At 47.5% G+C, this 23509-nt stretch overlaps 1 protein-coding gene and 1 non-coding gene across 2 annotated transcripts; one reads left to right on the forward strand and one right to left on the reverse strand.

Moving 5' to 3' along the window:
- Positions 1–703: 703 nt before the first annotated feature.
- On the reverse strand, positions 704–12216 carry Htr3a (5-hydroxytryptamine receptor 3A). Its single transcript, XM_048417517.3, has 9 exons — positions 11825–12216; positions 9500–9666; positions 8384–8428; positions 7288–7397; positions 5460–5629; positions 2966–3126; positions 2405–2615; positions 2100–2321; positions 704–1506 (listed from the first exon to the last, which is right to left on the reverse strand). Exons 1-9 carry the CDS (start codon positions 11889–11891, stop codon positions 1172–1174), a joined length of 1488 nt encoding a protein of 495 aa, XP_048273474.1. The 5' UTR covers positions 11892–12216; the 3' UTR covers positions 704–1171.
- Positions 10074–10177, forward strand: LOC146894482 (U6 spliceosomal RNA). The gene has a single exon (XR_015001970.1). It is a non-coding gene; the product is annotated as a U6 spliceosomal RNA (small nuclear RNA).
- Positions 12217–23509: the final 11293 nt, after the last annotated feature.

Below are 23509 nucleotides of genomic sequence, written 5' to 3' on the forward strand. Positions count from 1 at the left end.
ATTTTTATATTTTGGTTGTGAGCCTAGCCTTTAACGGTTGAGCCATCTCTCCAACCCAGAGTGTCAAGCAACTCAAGATAGCGAAACGAATAAGAAAGGAACAAGCTAAAGTGTCAGAGGGAGCCTCATCTACACACTCTTGAGACTAAGACAGAATATTCCTTTCCCTAGATGCCTGTTAGGTGGGTGGAGTTGGGGCATTGCTTAGCGTGTCTAAGCCTTGATGTCTAGGACAGGTGAAAGATGTCCACGAGCATTATCCCAGCTCTGCCTCCATCCAAGTTAGGGGCACCAGGCACTAGCTACTAAGAGTTCTCAGAGGAGTTGCCTGGAACCAAGCCTTCCCTTCAGAGTCACCTAAGCACGGAGCTGGAGGGTGCTGACCGTGGTGCTGAAGTCTTATCGCCTTGCGGCACCTGTTGCAGTGTAAGAGCTTGCTCCCTAGAGACCGTAAATCCAGAAGCGTTGGCCCACATGAATCCTTCCAGCATTTTCCCAGTGGGCTGCAGAAAGCCTCCCTCTCTCCCCTCATTTGATAAATGCTCAGTCTTGACCTTCAAACTGATCCACCTCCTATTGTTTCATCATGATGGCTGTCACGTCTAGTTCCCTGGTCCAGGACGCCTCAGTCGACTGAAACTCCAGGTAACTTCACCATCCAGCCTTTTCTCATAGCCGAATGCAAACGGTCACGGACAGAGAACAAGATATCACTGCGTTTTATTATCCCCTGCCCCCACGGGCTGATAAAGCTGAACACTAGGCAAGCGGCCACAGGTGAGCTGAAGAGGGCGCCATTAGGGACCCGATAAAATGGATGCAGAAGTCTCAGGCTCCTATACTAGAGGGTTAATTTTTCTTTGAACAAAAAACAGATTTTGTGGAAATGAGCAGTTTCAAGGGCAGCTTTAATCGGGGAAGTGCTGGAAAAGAAATCAAGGTCCGGTGCATTGATGAGTAGGTAAAGTTAGAGGGTACTTGACTTCTCTCGAACTAGGATATCATGCTTTAAAGCCATGGTAAAGGAAGCTGGGAATGAAGTGGGGAGGCAGAATGGGTCCTCATCACTAAGCTTTGGGGCCAAGGGTTCAGACACTGGTTTGGGTCTGCTCAGACTAACTGGTGCTGGAAACAGAATGAAGGATCTAAGGGGAAATCTCCATCCTTAGCCTTACCAGCTCCGAGTACCCTGCTGGGTTGTGTTCACTAGAGAATAATGCCAAACGGACCAGAGCGTGACCAGGGTGATGCTGTAGACCAGCACAGCTAGCAGATAGATGCGGAAGAGCAGCCTGTCAAGCACGTACCCCACTCGCAGCCAGTCCCGAGCCACCTCCCGCATCTCATCCCGTTTCTCCAGGAAGTGCCGGATGGAGGCTAGCTCTTGCAAGAGCCCACGCACAGCCAGTGAGGCCTCTCTGGGTGGTGGGGGAGGGCTGCCTCTGCCCCTCGGGGTCTTCTCCAAGTCCTGGGGTCCTCCAACATGGCTGACGTGGTTCCCCATGGCTGGAAGAAGAACAGAGCCTTGGTGTGAAAGGGAGGCCAGTGAGCTACCCTGATGCTGTAGCAGAGGAGTTGGATATGGGGCCAGATGTCAACTCTGGCTGTCTTCCTCAGTTGCATTCTCCCGTTCTCTCTCTGTTTTAAGACAGGGTCTCCCTATGAGGTCCTGGCTAGCCTGAAACTTACTACATAGACCAGGACGGCATCAAACTCACAGAGATCTGCCTATCCATGTCTCCCATAGTGCTTGGGATTTAAGGCGTGCACCACACCCAGCTCCTCTGAGCCCTTCTCAGCCCATGGGGCTCAGCCTCCAGGACTCGCATCCTACATCCACCCAGGTTGTTAAGGGGTTTAAAAGCAAAGCAAAGGGGTGTGACTGGGCCTGGTGGTGCACACCTTTAACCCCATTACTTCCAAAACAGAGGAAAGATCTCTGCGAAGTCCAGCCTGATCTTTATAGCTTGTGGGTTGACATCTTTGACTGAAGCATCCTCCTGCCTCCATCCTGTACCCAATCCCCAGGTCCTACCCTGCATTCCTGGCACGTCACAGCCCCAGGCTCTCTGTGTGAGTCTGGCCTTGTCCTCTCTCACCTGAGCAGTCGTCGGCCTTGCTGGCTTGGAAGGTGGCTGGAGGCCTATTGGTCATTGGCTGCTCCCCAAGGCAGAGCAGCCAGGCTATTTTCTGTAGGACCAGGCGCCTGAGCCAGTCCGGGACGGGCCGCTGTAGGTCCTGCTTGTGTACCAGCCGCACGATGAAGATGGTCTCAGCAAGGCTTATCACCAGCAGAGCCATGCAGACCACAAAGTAGACGCCTGAGTCAGAGAAAGAGATTCACTAAGAGTGGGGGCAGGTCCTCGCCACAGTGGACACTTCCCTGAGTGGGGGGTGAGCTTACCGATGAGGGGCGTGCCGATGGCCGTTGCAGGCAGTGTGTCTGATACAATGATAAGAAAGACAGAGTATCCCAGAAGGAGTGTGATCTTGAAGGAGACTCTCTCGCCACTGTCCGGGGGCAGGCAAAAGCCCACGATGTCTACCACCATGAGGAAAATACTGGGCAGCAAGAGACTGACTGCGTAGAATAAAGGCCTCCGGCGGATGACCACCTGGGACCAGGACAGAAGCTTGGGAAATGACTGGTCAGAACGGAACCCAGGGACCATTAGTCCATACCCACCCCTACTCTCTTACAGAATATCCAGCGTGGACTGTTTGGGAAGGGGAGTAACAGACCCCTAGCCTTCCTCTGGCACCAGGCTTTGTGGCTGGTGAGGATAAACATAGGGGTGCTTCAGTGGCATTCCCGTCTCCCTTGCTGAGGTTGCATGGAATGTGTATGGACCTGGAGTTGGCAGAAGGGCTACTATATCCTTCCCAGTTTGCCTCCCGACGCCTCCCGCACTGTGGAGGTCTGCTTGCTTCTGTCGCTACCCCAGGCACAGCCACACCCACTCACGTAGAACTTCATTTCTGCATAGCTGTTACTGGTCTCCATACTGAACTCCTGGAACTGGGGCAGCACTCCCAGTAACTCCCACTCGCCCTGGTTCATGAAGATGCTCTTGTCTGAACTCACTTCTTCTGGTGATCTCCACAGGGAAATGTTGATGTCCTGGACTAAGAGGAGATTAAAAAAAAAAGCTTTGGATGTTCAAGCATAGAGCGTCAAGGTGAAGCATAGGATGAACAACACCCAAGCACCTTCGTGCCAGATCTCTAGACCCCTGACCTCTGCCCTTAACTCTCAGCCCTGGTTTCCTCAGCTGCACAGAAGCGAAGTTCTATGTGGGTGGGCGTGGCGGTGGCTGGGGTGGTATCAAAAAGCAAGGTGACAGAACACATCTTGTCTGTCTCACAAGCCTATAGTGCAAAGAACTGTAGGAAGTGTCCATTAGAAAGCTTTCTGTTTCTGCCTCTCTCACTCACTTACACACACACCACACACACACACACACACACACACACACACACACACACACACACACACCTTCCAAACAGATTTCTATGTTTCTTTGTTAGGGTTTCTCACCTAGGAAATGAATTAAACACAACATTTTTACCTCTGCCTTCACAGAACTACCTGTTTTTGGAAAAGAATTAAGAAGATAAGATAAATCCTCAATGATACCATACCACAGATATTTCTCACTGTCTCTCTCTCTGTTTCTCTCTCTCTCTGTGTGTCTCTCTCTGTCTCTCTTTCTCTCTTTCTCTCTCTCTCTCTTTCTCTCTCTCTCTCTCTATATATATACCATTTATATATATATATATATATGGGTGAGTGTGTATGTGTGCATGTATTATACATATATATGGAATGTATATAATATATATAAAGGAAACTAACTGTACATCAGTGAAGAAAATATTTAATAAGCAATGATATACCTAGATGAGTCTATTGCAGTTAGAATATATGAGGACTATCTCATGCACACTAACTTTGAAAAAAGTCAGGGATTCATTGCTGATACAAAGAATCAAGTAGCAGTGTACAATAGTATATGCAATATGTGCTCTCCATAGGTAGCACATACACATACATGTGGGTGGAAATGCATAGAGAAGTAAATGGAAGACTGTATCATGACATGTTGTTTAAAAACAATTTTTTATATATATGTACGAGTGTTTTGCCTGCATGAATATTTGTGTACTGTGTGTGTGCAGTGCCTATGGAGGACAGATGAAGGCATTGAATTTCCTGGAACTGGAGTTAGCAGTTGTGAGCTATCATGTGGGTGCTAGGAACAGAACCTAGGTCTTCTGGAAGGGCAACAAGTGCTCTCAACTGCTGAGTCATCTTCCAGCCCCCTTAACTGAAGTTTAATGTAATGACCATGTCAGAACAATAGTCCGGCAGTATGCCTTCCCCAACCCTCCACTGAATAGCTGGCACTTACACACTCACTAAAAATTCTCAGGACCAGACACTGTGCTGGAGAGTCTAACAGTGCCAGAAACTATGTTCCCACTCCTCTGAAATTATATCCATGAGAAAATTAGACACGGACTGAACACATATTATCAAGTCATGAAGTTAGTAAGACAAACCAGGGTTTTTAAAAACTGCATGAGAGATTGCTAGTCTAGGGGGCTATGGGAAGTCCTCCCAGGGGCTGGTGACACCTGAGGGATAATCAGGTGAGTGGAAGGGTTGAGCAGGCTATGTTTGGGGTGCCAGGAGTAGGGGAATGAAGAGGGGTAGGTAGCCTGGAAGAGGGAAGAGCCTCTGACAGACAACAGGCAGGACCTCTGGGCCTCCAGAAGAAGACAGCTGGGCTGGCACACACCAGACGAAGCTGGTGTGGTACACTGTGGGCAGGACCAGGTCAAGGATTTGGATCGGGTCCCAGGACTGCTGGGAAGCCATTGAGGGGTTTAAATGACATGATCAATTTGCATTTTTAATAAGAGCTCACTGGCTGCTGTGGGAAGCATGAACCACAGTGGGGGTGGTGTGTGGGAAAGACCAGGGCCGGAAGGGATGGGGGCACCTGGGCAGGAGGTGTGGGCTTGATTCAGGAATGAAGAGGAGTGGGGCGGGCCTCAAATACATTTCCTGCCAGATCCTCTTTGAGATACTGAGTAAGAATTGTCCCTTGCTGAGTGCCTTGGAGCCGATTCACACCATCTCATTAGTCCTTGTAACAACTAGGGGAGGCAGTGAGAACAGCAATATTGGCTCCAACTGGAGGAATAGGAAATGGAGACTCATTTGCTTTAAAAGGACCATGGTGGGGTGCTTGCTAAGCATGTACAAGGTCTTAGGTCAGATCCCCAGAACCACAAAGGAACAAGACAAATGAAAGAAACTGGCTGAAGGGAAGAGAAGAAGGGAGAAAATAAGCAGTGTCTTGGTTAAGGGAAGATGTGTCAGAGAGAGTCCTCCTGGCCCCGAGTACCTGAGAGTCCCAATCTCTGCCCCACCCACAAGCGCACATACTCACTGGTGTGCAGCCAGCTGGTGAAGGTCAGGGAGCAGTTCTGCACATCAAAGGGGAAGTTATAGATGTCAAGGATGCAGGCGGTCACCACCTGCAGGGGCTTGTAGTTCTGGACTTCACCTTGGTGATGTACATACACGTACGGGATGTTCGGAGACTTTCCCACGTCCACGCTGGTCAGGGAAGAGGAATCAGTTTGTGGGCTGAAGAGGCAGATCCTTGCCCTGAGAAGCTAAGGATCTTTTGAGTGCCCAGTAGGAAAAGACATTCAGGGAAGGTTTGGACAGCAAGATAATCCAGACATTTTGTCCGTCCCTAATTTTCCAGTGTTATCAAGCTTAGCTTTCTGACTATTATCGGAGTCGTGTTTCAAACAATAAAAGGTGTTTCTCTCTAGTCGTGTTTCAAACAATAAAAGGTGTTTCTCTTTGATTCACCTAGCATCCTAACTCCTAAAGGTGGAGAAGGAATCCATGAGTCTACAAGCCACTGGCTGTAGGGAGCTAGCCTAGCTGTCTCCAGGCTGTGACACCCACTCCACGCCAGATAGAAAAGAGGTGACATCCAGGGTAACAGTGGGTTGATAGGAGAAAAGGATCCTATGATCCACACTGACTCTGATTTTGCATTGATTCTCATTACTAGAAGCCCCCAAATGAGAGCAGTCATCATCTCAGGAGGAAGAGCCTGGAGACCACGAGGAAGAATAGCGGGGCCTAGGAAAATCCAACAAGAATCAGCCCATTCTCTTGACTGAGCCTGGACCCCCAGGCCTGAGGTAAGCTGAGCCCAGGGTCCCTGTCTTTACCTTCTGTGGGATAAAGATAAGAAGCTAAGATAAAGGACAGAAAAAAATTTCTAGAACACTTGCCACTTATGCCATTTGGGGCATTCAAGGATGGGGTCAAATTTATTGGTCTTCTTCAGGAAAATGCCATAGAGTAGGACAGTGCAGTTGGCACGGCATGAATCCCTCTGGCACCTCCCCTTTAGTTTTATTATTAAATTTTTAATAAGGTCCCATGTAGTCCAGGCTGTGTAGTCAGGAATGACCCTGAACTTCTGATAATCTTGCCTCCATCTCCCAAGTGCTGGGACTGTAGGCCTGTGCCATCACATTGGGTCTATTCGATACTAGGCATGGAACTCAGGCACTTTGCATGCTGGCCAGATACTCTACCAATTGAGTCACAGCCCCAGCCTACCTTCCCCCTCCTATCTGTATTTTCCCCACGTATTTTCCTTGCCTTTGAACTCAAATGTCCAGTTGGTGGACCCTGGATGAACCTGCAGGATGGGGAGAAAGTCAGCTGGCTGAAGGCAATGGGACCACGTTGGGCTGCTGGGAACAAAAGCTAATGAGACCCACTTCATACTGGAGGTGCCAATTGTGGCCTGTTCGGCACATAAGTGGCTTGGGAGGTTTGAACATGTTCCTTGGCTCCCGATCTCTTTTGTGACCAGGAGCATTGGCTGCCACTAGTGTTCCACTCCTTTCAAAAAAAAATGCCACGGTCCCCTCTGACAAACACAGCTGTCTCCACTAAGTTATTAGAACTCAGTGTGACATCACTTGCTGGCTTCTGCTCGTACGATGGAGGCCCCTGTACTAAAAAGTATAAGGTTGTCGCATCAAGTGCAAAAACAAAGGGTTGGGGGTTAGCAAAGAAGAGAAAATTTGGTAAAAGAGAGCTTGAGCAAATGCTAACTTGGCCTACAGCCTGCAAGCCTGGCTGGGACCGTTTGGAGGCTGCAAAGAAGACATTGTCACCAGGCCTGGCTTCTCTAGCCCCAGCCTCTCAGCCCCCTAGACTCTGATGAAAGTACTCACAACTCATTGATGAGAATGTCAGGGACCCAGACGCTGTCTGTGGGGATGGACAGTTTGGTGATATTGTCAAAGTCCTCAGGAGTCCACTGCAGAAACTCATCAGTCCAGAACTGTGGGAGAAGCAGACACTGTCACAAGCAGCTCCCCGCCTTCTTCAGAGATGGTCACCTGCAAATCAGACAGCTCTCCACCCCTTACGCTAGGGTGTAGGTGGCCGGGCAGTAGGTGGGCCTCTTCCAGGGCAAATCTGGCCATGGACCCACATCACTCACTGGTTGCTGAGAGACCCCCCACACACACTTCTACAGCTCTCCATAATCTGCATATATAATACCACAGACTGCTGCAGTCTCTTCTGGGGAAGCATGCAACCTGTTCTTGTTTGGCTCCTTGCCCATGAGACCGGGTGTGTTCTGAATTAAGGGAACCTTCATAGAGACAGAAGTGGAGCAGTCTGATAGGGATCAGCGTTTCTCTGCTGCGTTCTCTGTCTCGTATATGGTGGTATTGTGGCGATAGAGCATGGCTAGGGCTGTGAGAAGGGATTCCAGGGAGACCTGAGGATGCTGCTATGCCTACAGAGCCTCTGCGGTGAGACTTCTCTGGTTTACCTCCCTCCCCGGAGATCAACCAAGGCCTGAGACATCTGTATACCAGTGTGACCTGCACCTGTCAAAAATGAACATGTGCCACCAAGGCAGAGTCCTGAGGGTTAAGTGGATGGCTTCTCCCTGTCGCCATCTCTCAATCTGGTGGTTAACCAACTTGGTGTAGAAGAACTTTCTAGAAGCTGGAGCTGTGTACATGAAGTGAAGTGAGGCCAGGGGCTGTCCTTTTTCCAGGATTATTCACTCAATACTTGTCAGGGAAGCATCAGCGAATCTGAGAAATCAGGGGTGGGGGCTGGGAGGATGCCCTGTACCCACTTGGCCCTGGCTCTGTGAGGGGAACATTTCAGACTCCTAGATCTTCTGTCTACTGTGCCTCTGAACCTCCACCGTGGCCCCTGAGATTCCTGACTCCTTGAGAGGGGGACGTCCTTCCTGGTATAGAATTCTCATCCCAGGAAGCAGGTGGGGAGAGGCGGTCAGCTCACCTGCCGGTACCAGATGTAGGTGGTCAGTACCTGGTTCTTCTCATCCTAGAAAAGGAAGGGGAGCTGAGAGGTTGTCTCACACACATCACCTAAGACCTAACAGGAGCTGGTCTTCTGGGAAGGAAGGAGAGAGAAAGGGGCTGGGGAAGGGGATAAACTGGTTCTTGGGCAGCCAGAAGAAGCTGGTCTGTTAAGAGGACACAACTAGAAAGAAATGGAATGGTTTCTTTTCAAGTTCAAAGATACACAGTGTGGTATGGCGGTCCATGCCTATAATCCAGTATTCAGGGTGCTGAGACAGGCATGTTTGTGAACTTGAGGCCAGCCTCAAAATGTGGTAAAACTACCTCTCAATAAAACAGAAAGGAAAAAAAAACCCTAAAGCTATGTAAATTATGCATGTTTTCTGTTGTCATTGTTTATCACATTTATATGTATTTTATATATACAATGCATATAGGGCCTGCTGCATTATGAAATTAAGAGACTCAAAACTATAGAATAATAAAAGTGGTTACTTCCCTCTCCCCCATCTAATTGCAGGTCTTTCTGAGACAGCACACGAACCTGCCATTAGCTATTCTTTCTAAAGATCTTCTAAGCGTTGCGATTCCCTCCTATATTGAGGGAGGGGTGTCATGTGACCCAAACAGTCTGTGAAGTCAGTTCCCACCTCCCCATTGCAAGACAGAGAGCTCACAGTTCTTCAAATGCCTTTGTGTCAATCTCATGCAATGTTTGGCCTCACCTGCTGAACAGTGCACCCCACCCTATCGTTATTGATTAGTTCATTGATCTATTACTTGACATTGTATCTACTGTTGCCATTTAGGGACCCCTGCCACTCAGGGACCCGTGTAAGGCACTAACTAAGGGTGTAGAGACGACACGTGGAGACAGTTTCCATCATGCAGGGGGCGACCACATCTAGGAGAGGGTGCACAGAGGTGGCCCAGGTTTGTGGTTTAGGAGCTGTGCAGAGACAACTTCAGTCTGTCCTCAGCCGTGATGCCAGACTGTAGGCTCTAGGCTTCTTGATGCCTGCTGTACCTCCCAGAGGTGATTTGGCCTCATGTGGCTTCTCTGGCCCTCCCTAAAGGGTTGAGGGCAGCTCACCACACTGAGGATGGCATACATGATGACATCGATGAAGACGGTGGTGGGCTTCCTCCAGTCCCGCACGGGCCGCACCGCTTTCTTGTAGTTGGTCAGGAGGTGATCCGACAGCCTGAGCAGAGCGGGCAGGGTGGTGTTGCGGGCCTGGGTGGCCGCCCTCTGGCTGGCTGGGAAGGAGAACAGTTTAACACAGGAGCCAGAGCCCTGGTTCTCCCGCCCCAGCTTAGAATCTGTTCAAAAATTTCATCCTCTGGGAGGGTGAAATGGCTCAGTAAGTAAAGGCACCTGCCACCAAGCCTCATGACCTGAGAGGATGGACTTCTGGAAGTTGTCCTCTGACCTCCACATACACGCCAAGGCATACGTGTGACTACACACATGCACACAACAATAATGATGACGATGATGATGATGATTAATGATAATCATAACAACAACAACAATGTAATTCTAAAAAGAAGAAAAATCCCTAGCATTGGGCCCTGGCCCTACTCTGGGTATTTTGAGTATTCCTCAGTTTCCCTCTGGAAAACAGTGGTAGTGACTCAGAAAGCAGGGGTGACACGTGAAAGCCTCACTCCCTTTGGCAGCACGTGTACTAAAATTGGAACGATATAAAGGTTACAGAGGACCCTGCAAAAGGATGACATGCAAATTCGTGAAACAGTCCATATTTCACTAAACAAAATTTAAATCAACGTGCATTAAGTGGGGAGGGCACAGCCCAGAGGGCCAGGGCCCAGGCGTCAAGAAGGTGGGATTGTAGAGTGGACTGGCTGGTCCTTTGCAAAGTAGGAGCCACAAGGCTTGTTACCATTAAATAATACCATGTCCTCATATCCTGCCCTCAAGTTTGTCAGCAGACAGCATGACATTCTTGCAGGTCCTTCACTAGTGTGTCATCTACCTGCCCCATAAGCTTCCTTCCCATCTGGAAGGACAGAGGCAAGTAATAGAATTGGAAGGGGCTATTTTTAAGTTTGTTTTATTTTGCTTTGCTTTTCAGGCAGGATCTCACATAGCTGAGGCTTGCCTAGAACTTGTCATGTGATCTTGAACTTCTGATCCCCCTCTTCCACTTTCCAAATTCTGGGATTATAGGCTTATACTTCCACTCCTGGTTTTATGCGGACTGGAGCCAGGGCTGTGTGCATGCATGCTAGGCTAGGCAGGTCTCTACCAACAGAGCTATCCCCAGCCTCGAGAGACTTCCTTTTATTGAGTCTTCTTCAGAATAATGGAACAGTATCTGCACAAGTCTTCCATTTCAATCTCAGGATAGCCTGCCAGAGTAGCTAGCAAGATAGACCATTATACGAACATGATTCCCCAAGGCACAGGAGGGTAAACAGCATATACTGCTAGCCGAGAGACAGAGATTCAAACCACATTCCATACCACTACCTGAGCTTCTAAGAGACTTATAGGGAGGTCTGGTGGGCTTTGTGGGACTCTTGGAGGTACGGAGGGTGTGCCTGACTTATGCAGTCAGGCCTCAGAACAGGGTCAGTTGAGAGGGAAGGTAGCTCAGCGCATTTACACGTGCAGCTTGCTTCTGATCCATCTACCCTGCTTCTCCTGCAATGACAGCTTGCAGAAAAGAGCATCCTATTCCTAGCCTTCACATCAGTCCCACCCCCTTGGTGGCATCCTTGTCACTGTCCCCCAAGGTGTTGCAACAGAGCTTTGTAGAAGGAACCTCTCTGAATGGGGCTGAACATGGTTTGCACAGAAGGACCCAGGACCCACGTGGCCGAACACCAGATTTCAGAGGCAGTCAGAAGAGGATTCGGTAGCAAGGGCAGGAAGTTTGCTATCACTGGAGGTGAGTCTCGGAGGAACCTGGAGGAGGAGAAAGTCCACAGGACCCACACAACAAAACCAGCAGAAGCAAGAAAAAGTTACTAAAGGGGTCCTGGTACCGTGCACTCTGCGGCTGCCCCTGCGTGAATTAGTCTCCCGCTCTGGACTGTGGCTATAAGAAGGAAAAGTGAACTGAAGGAGCCCACAGGTTCACAGCTGCTTCCATCTGATAAATTGACAGTGATTGGAAACCGTCTCTCAGCACCTACCTGTGAATTTCTTATAGACGGACAACCACCCTACTCCTTTCTCAGCCCAGGACTCAGCCTGAGCTCAACTCCTTAAACCACCTAATTTGACCCCATACCTTAGAATGCTTTCTAGCTCAACAGTACAGGGATAGAGATAGTCGACCTTCCTTCAGCCCTCCTGTGGCCCCAGCCTCTCCTACCTTCAGCCCTTTGAGACCTAAGGCCTTTCCTCACCCCAGCTTGCTATTCCTCTCCCCAGCAAACTCCTTACCTTCTGCCTGGGCCAGAAGCGTGGGCAGGAACAGGGCCAGCAACACCTGCGGCGCGCAGAGCTGCATGGCCAGCTTCCCGAGCGTGGGAGGGCCTCAGAGCCGTCGCTCAGGGTGAGTTGCTCTGACTGTCAGTCTGCACACCCTCCACCAACCTCATGTCCCAGGCAGCCTGCAGCCTGGCACTCGGGCCACCAGAGTTGGGGAACCGCCAAGTTTTCCAGCAAACCGCTTTTCCGCTGGATCAGGTTTCAGGGCGGGAGGAAGGGGAGGAGAGTCTGCCGGCTGATGTCAGGAGAGGGAGCTCACGCCACTCATTCAAGTAGGTGCTTGGCCACGTCTTGTCCAGGAAATGTTTTGGGAAAGGGGTCTACAGGATCTGTGGAACAAAGATGCAGATTGGCAGCAGTGGGACTGTACGCTGGGCTGTCACTGTCATGGCATGGGGAGAGCCAGGGGGCGGCTTAAGCAGGGGCAGCGGAGTCATACTTTGACTCCCCAAGGTGACATAATGCCTCTAGGGAGGCAGGTGACTGGACATTTTCTACAGACTGAGAGGAAGCGGGGGGGGGGGGGGGGGGGAGATATAGGGGGTCAACTAAAGGTCTTTGCCTTCATCCTCATTCAATTAACATTTTTTAAATTTCCTTTTGATTTATTTTGCTTTTTTTTTTTTAAGTCGGGGTCTCACACAGCCCTGTCCTTGAACTCACTAGGACGCTGAGAATGGCCCTGGACTCCTAATCCTCCTGACTTCACCTCTCCAGTACTAGGATTACTTAAGTTCCACCAAGGATTGAAGAAAACTAAACACATTTTACATCTCTTTGCCTTATCTTCCGAGCTTTAACAAATACCATTAAACGTATGGCCTTCTGCCCCTTTCTGAATGGAGGAGGAGTGGATGGGGGGTGTGTAGATGGGATGTGGGAAGAGGGAATGGGAAGAGAGGAGGGAGGGGAAACTGTGGTGGGTATGGGAAATAAATGAAAAAGTTTAATAAAATGAGAAGAAATGTATGGCCTTTTGTAATTACAGTCTTATCTTAAGCTGGGGGCACACAGTTGTGTGGTACGGTGCTTGCCTGGCATGCACAAAGCCTACTTTGATCCCTGGTGCCACATGGCCAAGTGGTGCTCACCTCTAATCCCAGGGAGGAAGAGGCAGAAGGATCTGAAGTTTCAGGTCACTTTGAGCTACACAGATGGTTCCAGCACACTTTGGGCTACATGAAACCCTGTCTCAAGAGACAAAAAAAAAAAAAATTAAAAGTTAAAAATGCGAAAGGACTGAGCACCGTGCTTCACATATGTAACCTCAACACACGTAAGGGTGAGGTAATAGAACGATAGGCTTGAGGCCAGCCCAGCCCAGGCTGCACAGAGAACCTGATATGCCCACCCCTCCCTCTCTTCCTCCCTCACTTCCTTCCCTCTCACACACAGACTTAAAAATACTAATATGCATATATTTTAAAGATTTATTATTCTTTTAAGTATATATATATATATATATATATATATATATATATATATATATATATATATGGGTGGGGTGGGAGAGTGTGGGTGAGCATGTATGTGTGTGAGCTACGTGTTGAGTGCACGTGCCCTCAGAGTCTGGAAGAGGACCTTGGGTCCCCTAGAGCTAGAGTTACAGGCAGTTGGGGGCTGCCCATCATAGGTGCTAGGAACTGAACTTGGGTCCTCTACAAGAGCAATATATGCTTTTAGCCACTGAGCCATTTCTCCAACCTTGTAAAAAAAATATTTTTAATGTCTTGTGTTTTTACTTTCATACATTTTTGTTCGGTATAAGTACATGTAGATTAATATTAATTATAGAAAATTATGAAGAATGGTTTATAAGCATCCATAGGCTTACTGTCCCAGAGAGAGTCACTATTAATATTTTGGTGTATGTTCTTCTGTGAGTTCCTTCCATAAAGTGTATAGTTAAGAAAATAGGAGATTGGAAGGGTTCTTCTGTGGTTAAGAGTATTGACTGCTCTTCCAGAGGTCCTGGGTTCAATTCCCAGCACCCAGATGGCAGCTTACAACTGTCTGTAACTCCAGCTCCAGGGGATCTGATGCCTCTTCCGACTTCCCAAGGCTCCAGCACACACACACATCCACATAAAAGTAAATAAATAACTTATTTAAAATATACTATATGTAATTTCAAAGCCTTCTTTTAAAATATGTATTGTTGTTTTTAAGAATTTTATTTTTAATTATATGTATGTATATGTATGTGTGGGAAATGCAGGTGCCCATAGAGGCCAGAGGTGTTGGATCTCCTGGAACTGGAGTTACAGGTGATTGTGAACTGCCCAACAATGGGTGCTGGGAGCTGCACACAAGCCTTCTGCAAGAACAGTACATGATCCTGACTGCTGAGCCATCCCTCCAGTTCCCTTCTCTTTCTTACTTAATATCCTTTTGTAGACATTTTCAATACCTTCTGTCCAAATTCAGCTTTCTTGAAAGAGATGTTTCTTTTCTCTTTGTGAGTTAAACGGGTGAGCATCTACTTCTCAGAGACACAGTCGTCTGTCCTCAAAGTTGTCTCGGTAAAAGACTGTTCAACTTTCAGCTTGGAGGAAACCCACCCCAATCTGATGTATGTAAGAACTTTCCCACCTATTCCGAATAAAGACAAGTTTCTCTTATATCCATCATGGTAAACTACAACAATGAAACACTTGAGTTATTTGTAATTCCTTTTTAAACCTTGTGTGGAATGGATTGTAAGAAGGAAACGTTTTCTGAACTGTAGTTTCTTTTCTTTCTTTTAAAATTTAATTTAATTTTATTTAGATAGGGTCTCATCTAGTCCAAGCTCACCTAAAACTCTCTCTGTAGCCAGAGATGTCCATGCAAACTCCTGATCCTCTTGCCTCTACTTCCGAGATTCTGGGACTATGGGTGTGCATCACCATATCCACTACATGCAAACTGGAGGTGGAAGCCAGGGCTTCATGCATGCCGGGCAAGCATTTACCAACCATGTCACATCCCTAGGGCCAAGAATAATGTAAGATACTTTTTTAAGACAAGGCCTTTTGTAACTGAGGCTGACCTTGAATTCCTGCTACTCCTGCCTCCTCTTTCCAAGTGCTGGGATTATAGGCATATACCACCAAGCCTGGTTTATGTTATACTGGGGATCAAACCCAAGATCTCATGCATGCTAGGCAAACACTCTACTAATTGAGCTACATTCCCAAGGACCTAAGTTGTAGTTAAAAGACAAACATGTGCCTTGGTCAGGCTGGATCCTTCCCACACTCACATGAACTATAAACTGTGCACACAGCACTGTGACATTCCTAGGCAGATTCCCTTCCTAGGGATGCTAACCAGAATTTGGTTCTAGAAGGTTCCATCAAACTAACACAGCTCTTGTTACTCTTTTATAAATTCATGTGTTTCAAAAGTAATCATTCAGAAACAAGGAAAATCAACCTATAGATTTTGTCTTGAGAGAACAGCAGTGAGACCAAGAGCATAAAAGGACACTTGGTAAAAAAAAAAAAAGGGGGGGGGGGGCCAAAATTGTAAATAATGTGTCAAGCCAGACAACCCCAGAGAAGATATTCTCAGACTTTGTGGTTCACAGAAAGGCAAGACAAGACAGGAGGATCCAGTCTATCTCTTGGATTTCAGTCTGAGAACCCAAAGAAATCCAAAGTTACAAGAAAGCAAGTCCATTCAGGGGACTGGCTAAAACCCCTGGGTTGTCTCTGCTTAGGAACCATTATACCTGCAAAGTTGCTGCAGAGGGCTGCAGGATCTCTCCTCTCACTTATGTGAAATCGTGAGACCTGCAGATAACATGCTGCCACTCACATGGCAATAAGCCAGGGTTGAGCTTTCAGCAGACATCTGCACCTGGGGTCACTGCTGATGCTATTTCATCACCAAAGAGCAGACAGCTCCCACACCCTCATCACTATGTTTAGATGCTCCGCTGTGGGGCTCCGGGGCATATCCAAGTCATGCCCTCCATCTGAAGACAGAACGTTAGGAGGAAGCAGTCAAGAGACACCTTGTCTGAAAGGGGCCCGCACCACAGCGGGACTGAAGAAGGAAAGAAGAAGCTGAAGATACTGGGGAGATCTAGAAAAGAAGCAGGATATTTGAAAACTAAAAAGAGGAAGAAGAAGAGGGAAAGGAGACAAGAAAGGATATAGGAGAGAGACTGAGTGGAGCAAGGTAAGGAGGGAGAGGAGCAGGAGATTGACAGAGAGAAGGAAGAAGGCGTATGAAGCAGCTGGAGGTGGAGTGTGGACTGCCCCTCCCCATATCCCTCCATGGTAGCTCATACCTGTAATCCCAGCTGCTTGGGAGGCTGAGGGAAGGGGACCAAGGCTCAAGCATGGCTGAGGATGGACAGCTTAGTTCATAACAAGCTTGCTTAGCACGCAAGAAGCACTAGATTCAGACCCCAGAACTTCACAAAGCCAGGCGTGGTTGTGCACACTTGTAATGTCAGCACTGTGGAGCAGGAAGATCAGAAATTTAAGGTCACCTTCAATTACACAGTGAGTTCAAGACCAGTCTGAGATACACAAGACCCTGTCTCAAACAAAAAAAAAGCAAACAATATGCAAGCCAGTAAGCAAGCAAACAAACAAAACATTTTAAATTAGCCCAGGCAACTTAGTGAGACCCTATCTCAAAATCAACAGCAACAAAACCCCTCCATATGTAGTAGTGTATGCCGGCAATCCCAGTATGAGGGAGGTGAAGTCACCTAGAGCAAGAGTTCAAGGCCCCACCGAGCCACATGAGAGTCTGAGGCTAGCCTGAGGTACATGAGCTCATGTCTCAAAGAAAACCCCTCCAAACTAGAAATTAAATTAAGGAATGCTAAGATCACTGTTCAGTAAAAGAGAGCGTGGGTAGCATAGGGGAGGCTCTAGGCCAGCAGTTCTCAACCTTGTTAATGTTGCAACCCTCTACTACAGTTCCTCATGTTGTGGTGAGCCCAACCATAAAATCATTTTCGTTGCTACTTCATAGCTGTAATTTTGCTCCTGTTATGAATAATAATGTAAATATCTAATATGCAGGATATCTGATATTTGACCCCAAAGGGATCATGGGCTCCCAGGTTGAGAACTGTTGCTCTAGGTTTGAGCCTCAACCCTGAGAATTACAGAATATCATTAGAAAACCTGGAGACCTTGTCCCATGGGTCTTACGCCTTCGTTTCTGTGTTCAGTACTGGAATCCTCTGGGGCATCCAATTGGGTTAGGAGGAAAGAGGATGTATTGTATGCAGCGTGTGCATTAGAGAATTAATCCTTAGATAACAGGATTAGAGGGAGCCGGGCAGGCCATGGCCTCAGATGGAGATAGATTGCCCGGGAGACTCTCTGATGGAGCAGCAATCAAGTTTCCCCTAAAGAAATGTCCTAATAATGGATTTGATGGCACAACAGACAGAGGGAACTTGGAGCTGTGGCCGGTGGCGGGGTGTAAATTGCCTCAGATGAAACTGTGGAGTCACTTTTGCCCCTTTTAAACAAGATAAGAATTAGCGTGAGGCCTTGATGAACTCGCCTTGGCCAGTGGGGACAAGGGAACGGCAGAGTCCGGCCTAATTTGATTCTTGAGCTCTGTTTCAGACGGCCAGGCTCCTCCCAGGGAATGGAAGCAGACACGCAGATGGCATATGGCAGGGAGCCAGTCTGCTTAATGAAAAGCTCTGAGAACACAGGACCCACAGGCTTGGGCTTGCTCTTTGTGTCCAATCCTCCCGGCACGGGAGGATGAGGACCAGACTCACATACATGCTTGGAGAGGGTTGCCACCCACCCAGAGATGCTGCCGTGTGCCCCCAGGCCACAGATCACTACTCTTGCACACAACTCCCAGGTTGAAACAGAACTTAGGTGAGGCATCTGGACTTGCCTTAATCCGCACAGCTGGTTTAAGATAGAACTGAGTTCCTCCAGGCTCCTAGCTCTAGCATCTTTCACTACAGCTGTGTTTTCATCTTCCGTAATAAAATTTTACTGGTCTGTAAAACTTTTACCACCAAAGATCCTGACCTTTTAAAACCTATAAACTTACAAAAAAAACCTGTGACCAGTGACAGCATCTGGTCCCACTCCAGACCCGCCTGCCAGGGAGAGGCTGTGAGTGGCATCTGTCTGGCTTTTTCTTCCAGTGCTGAATAGGAGACACCCATGTATCATTCTCCATCACCTGTGGATAGGGTTTTATTCTCCCCTGGGCTGGGCACTTGCTAAGAATGAGTCTCACAGGACCCACCTCTGTCCGTACTGAGTGCTAGGCCAGGAGAACAGACACCTAGCTCCAGGGACCACGCATATCAGGCATAGAGGCTGAATGATTCAAAGACTGTTTATTCATGAAGAGAAGAGACACTGGAAGGATGGGAAGTGTCTGACAACTTCCTAGTTCTCTACTCAAAGAGGCCACAATGGCCTACATAGCGGAGAAAGGAATGATAACATTCTCAACAGGAAGAGGGTCCCTCTCTTCTTGGTCATTTCTCCACTTTAGTGCATTGTGTGTGACTCTAATCTTTGTGCCAACACAGCCCCTGGATCCTTGGAACATCTGCACTGCCCAGCACCATCCCAGCAACAGTAGGTACCGTTTGTTGAGCATCTACCATGTTCCAGCTCTTTGTCTCAGTTGCTCACTGTTTTCTATGAAGAAGATGTTAATAGTTATTCCTGAGGCACAAATGAGAAAGTCAGAGCAATGCATCCAGAGTTAAAAGGCTTCTGGGAGGAAGGTGTGGTGTGGGGTATTGACACAAACTCATGGCCTATAATAGCCCAATTATAATCTAAGTATTATCTGAGTGGGGTTTTTTTTTCTGATTTATACCCAGGCTAACTGGGCTTTGACCTCTATACTCCTCTCTTTCTTGTATTGAAAATGGGTGAAGCCCTTCTTTTATTACTCTAATTGAAAGCCAGGCTCATTGGGTTGACTGTCATCAAAATACATAAAGTACTTCTACTTAGGAAGAAGTTAAAACAGAGTCTCATGTGGTCCAGATTGGCCTTAGACTCTCCATGTATCCGGGCATGGCCTTGAGCTGATCCTCTTGCCCTCTCCCTCTGGGTGGTAGAATTACAAATGTGATACCATCATGCTTGACTTTAAAGATATATTCACTGAAGAATAGAATAAGAATATATAACGAGGGATGGGGGATTGTAGCTAAGTTGGTAGACTGTTCCCCTTGCACGCATGAAACCCTGGGTTCTATCCCCAGTACCACATAAACTGGGTATGGTGTTAGCACTTGAGAGGTAGAGGTAGGAAGTTTAAGGCCATCCTTGGCTATACGTTGAGTTCCAAGCAAGCCTGGGCTATGTGAGACCATATCTCGAAACAAAACTCAACTACAACAAAGCAAGCAAGAACAGACAATAAGTGAAGGGGCACAAAGCTCAGATACCACCCAGGACGAAGCGGGTTTGCAAACACTCTACTCTGCCGTTCTGCTCCTGCCAAGGCCTGCTTAGCACAAGTCAGATGAGGCCTCATGGGATGTCAGACCCATGTAGCTGTGATGCTGGAGTTTAGGTCACCTATTGTGATTGTGTTGAGTATAGGCACACAGTGACAGGGCTGCCCTGGAGGATGGAAAAGCTTGCTCTCTCCTATCCCCCAGATAAAGAGGCCCTTTTCTAACTCTCCACCAGATGCCATAGCAACCTGAGGAGGTCAAGATGACTTTGAGGCTGTTCACAAGTGATGAATGAGGTGTTGATGCTGCATTTTTTCACAGGCAAAGCAGAAATGAAGACATCAGGCAAGGGGCTGTGGAGTTGGGCCGTGCTTGTGTGTTTCCGCAGAGCGATTTCGGGAAACCGAGACTCTAGGCCTGAAAAGTTTAGACTTCAGCCATTATATACTCTTCTGCTTGCTTGCCTGTCTCTTCCCTATATGTGCTATGTCCTTAGCATGTTTTCACATTGGAGCTGTGAGTGGCGTCTTACATCTTCCAAAAACTTGGAGAGCTGAGGTAGGAGGATTGCTCAAGGTCAGGCTAGGCTAATAGTGTGTTTTAGGTCAGTTTGGGTTACAGAATGACATTCAATCCCCCTCTACATATGAGTTTGTGTGTTCACTCTGGGGTGGTCAACTTTCACAGTTCACACTGAGTGGAAGAGAAGAAAGGGAATTTTGTGCCTGACTGGGCTAGTGTGGTGGTGGCAGCAACAGCCTGAGAGAAGTTGCAAAAAAAGACAAGCCCAGTCCCACACAGAGATCTTCCTCACATTGAACTTGAGGTCTTTCTTTGACAAGCCTTCAACAAGCCCCAAAGGTCTTGAGAATTCATTGATGGAAACTTTGAAGATCAGGAGACATCTAGTCTTTCCTGTCTCCCTTCCCTGTCTCCGCATAGAAAGACGGCGGCCTCATTACAGATTTTGCAATTAGGATAGTACTGGCCTCTTAGTACTATGGATTAGAAAATGTTCTTCCTCTATTTTCTCTCTTCTTTGTAACGCTATGTTTCAGATTTTAGTTTAATAGCAATAGGCTTCCATACACATCTCATTTTGTGGGTTCTCCTTGCCTCACTCCAACTCTTACAAGTTATCTAATAAGAGGATGACTCGGCCTCTTGTGCATGCTTCCCCTTTGGAAGAAGAAACTTCTCCCATCCTTTGCCCAGATTCCCATCGACTTCCAGCCTATTTATTTCATTTCATTATCTCGAAGGCAGCAGCGTTCTCCTGTGCCCCATACAGCATCACCAATGGTAGCGTGCTCTCCAAGGCAGAAGGCCATTCTGAATGTATATCTAAAATTAGCAAGCTCCCTCGGAAGGCCAGGTTTTAGTGGGTCACCAGTCCATATGGTCACCCCAGAGCTGGAGCTGGGGGCAGAAGTTCATTTGGCTTAAGTTTCTCTCAAGGGAATTAATGAATTCCAGGGAGGAAGGATCCATGCATGCTATCTTATTTGTGTGGGGGAGCGGGAGGGACGTCACCATCCATCCATCTGGCTACTCTAAAACTGGACCTGGGGGCAGAGATTGGTTTCCTCAAATTTCTCTAGTACTTGAATTCTAACTTCTGGAGTGCCTATCTTTTCCATCTCCTTGATTCTGAAAAGAATAGCACTTTCATGCATTATAATTAGTATTTTTGGAGAAATTTTCAAAGACAGACTTCAACCTCCCCTTTGGAATTTCAAAACAAAGTTTTTTTCCCATCTCTAACTTTAATTGCACTTGGTACAATTTGAATCATTTCCTTGTCCCTGTAGAAATAAGTTCCATAGCCCACCCATCCTTTTCAGGGTCTCTCAGTGGAAACATAAACACCACAGCTGGTCCTGGACTCTTCCGGAGAGAAGAAAACAGGCAGAGAGCGGTACCGACCAACATTCACACAGCGCTAACAGGCTTACAGTGCACTTGTACTGATAGCCTGTCTCCTAACACTCTGAGCCAGAGACAAGACTCCTTTCCTAGGTAACAAACTATGATCTGAGTTACTTAGGAACTTGCTCAAGGTGCCCACACTTGGTTCATGCTCATATCCACACTTGGTCAGACCAGGGCAACACTCCTGAAGATCTGAGTCAGTCTTCTGTCATTTGGACTGGGACGAACACAAAGAAGAAAAAAACTGCAGCAAACTGTGGTGGCTGCTACCTTGGGGAATGGTTGCTGTTAGGGGATAGAGTAGAAGGAAGATTTCTTTCTCACTTTCTACTTTGTTACGCTACTAAATTGCAAATATATGTTTTAGGCAAAAACCTTAAGGAAGGTTTTAAGCAGAAGCAGTGGGAACAGTGGGACACAGTCTGGTCCTATTCCAGCTCCCATCATGAATGTCAGTGTGACCTTGAACAAACCAGTTGAACTGTCTAGGCTTCTGAGTCATACCTACTAAATGGAATAATGTGATAACTGCCCTGTCTGCCAAATTCCCTTGCCCATCAAATTCCTCTGGATCTATGGCAGCAATACACTTTGCAGTTATCAATCTGGTATTGGAAAGGTGATACAGTGTGACCTGGCTCAAATGGCGTGTGTCACCCCTCCATCCTGGTTCTCCACTACACAGAAATTATCAAAACCACAGATCATGTTGAATGATATCTGGAGCCCTTTGATTAAGGACATGAATCCTATTTGTGGGGCTCCGACCCCATGATCTAGTCACCTCCCAAAAGGTATTACCCCCTATAACTATCACACTGGGGGTTAATTCCACCAATACGGATGTTGGTGTGGCCCAAACAACCAGTCCCCAGTAATGCTGAAGTGTCTAACCCTGATATTTTCCTATCTGTGTTGGATGCAGCCATATTTATCCTTATAGGCTGTTGTGAGGATTAAGTAAAATGTATAGGGGCTAATGAGATGGCTTAAAGGATGAAGGTGCTTACTGCCAAGGATGATCACAGAAGTTCAATCCCTGGGACCCCTATGGTAGAAAAAGAGAACCAACGTCTTCAAGTGGAACTCTGACCTCCGAATATGCCCAGTTGTGTGTGCACACGCACACGCGCGAGCACACACACACACACACGCACACACACAATATAAGTGTAGGAGGATTTTTTTTAAGAAAATGAGATGCATACAAAGGATACGGCACATGGCTTAACAAACTGAAAAGGGATCCGGAGAATTAACAAATTAAGTGAAAGGATCGGAAATGTTTTAGCAGAATTAGAAACAGTCTAAAAGGGTAGTTCCTAAGCAGCTTATACAGCCCACACAGTGGCCAAGGGTGGAGTCTGGGGGTAAGAGTGGGAGAGCTGGAAGCTACAGCTTGCTTTTAGGGCCCATCATCTTCCGCAGAGATCACCTTTTTGGACCATCTTCCCTAGATTGTGGCCCTAGGTCTCTCTGAATTCCTCCTATGTAGGACACATGCATTTTTTTCTCTCTCTTCTCATTTATTAATTGGCTCTCATCTCTGGACTGTAAGCCTCACAAGGCAGGGATTCACACCTGTTTGCTAGTTGTTGAAGTCTCAGAACCTAGAAGAGGGCTTGTCACACAGAAGGGGTCCAGACAGTATTCATTGGCTGAAACTGTAAACATTGTAGCTCGGAAGAGAAAGGTTTCCCCTATGAAAGTGTTTGCAGCTCTGAAGGAAAAGGTACTCCGGCAGTTGGAAGCCAAAAAAAAATACCACAAAGTCACACCACATAACTAACCTCACACAATAGATTCTTGGGAAAGACACAGAGGGGGGCTGCCTCTGCGTGGGCAAGAAGCAGCTAAAAATGAGCAGGAGATAGGCTTTCTGTAAGACTTCTTGGGGGGCAGTTTCAGGGTGGCCTGGGATTGGTGGGATTTTATGACCTGATCTTTGGTAAAGTTCAGGGATTGGTGGGATTTGGGGCAAGCTCAGGGATTGGTAGGATTCTGTAGCCTGGCCTTGGAATTTTCTTTGTTCTCTGTAGGGCAGAGCTTGGCTGCCTGCTTTTTGAGAGTCTGGAAATATGACCTTAGTCTGGGAGGCAGGGTCTGACCATTCATGTGCCTTGAGGGTCTGGGTCCAGCCATTAGAGTAGTCTGAGGGTGGGGTCTGGCCATGCTATCACCTTGAGGGGCTTACAGAAATGAATAGATGAATCAATGGCTTCAGAAGGGAAGAAAAGTAGGAGGATCCTAGCAGACCTACCTGTGCCCTGAGGCTCTTAGGGAGTCCTGTC

The sequence above is a fragment of the Myodes glareolus genome, chromosome 4 (assembly GCF_982192425.1).
Source record: "Myodes glareolus chromosome 4, mMyoGla1.1, whole genome shotgun sequence".
Lineage (NCBI taxonomy): Eukaryota > Metazoa > Chordata > Mammalia > Rodentia > Cricetidae > Myodes > Myodes glareolus.

Coding starts and splice junctions, on each gene's coding strand:
- Htr3a (XM_048417517.3), bottom strand. CDS start 11,891: ATGCAGCTCTGCGCGCCGCAGGTGTTGCTGGCCCTGTTCCTGCCCACG. Junction 9,667..11,824: donor GCTTCTGGCCCAGGCAGAAG/GTAAGGAGTTTG, acceptor TCTCCTTCCCAG/CCAGCCAGAGGGCGGCCACC. Junction 7,398..8,383: donor CCTACATCTGGTACCGGCAG/GTGAGCTGACCG, acceptor CTTCTCCCACAG/TTCTGGACTGATGAGTTTCT.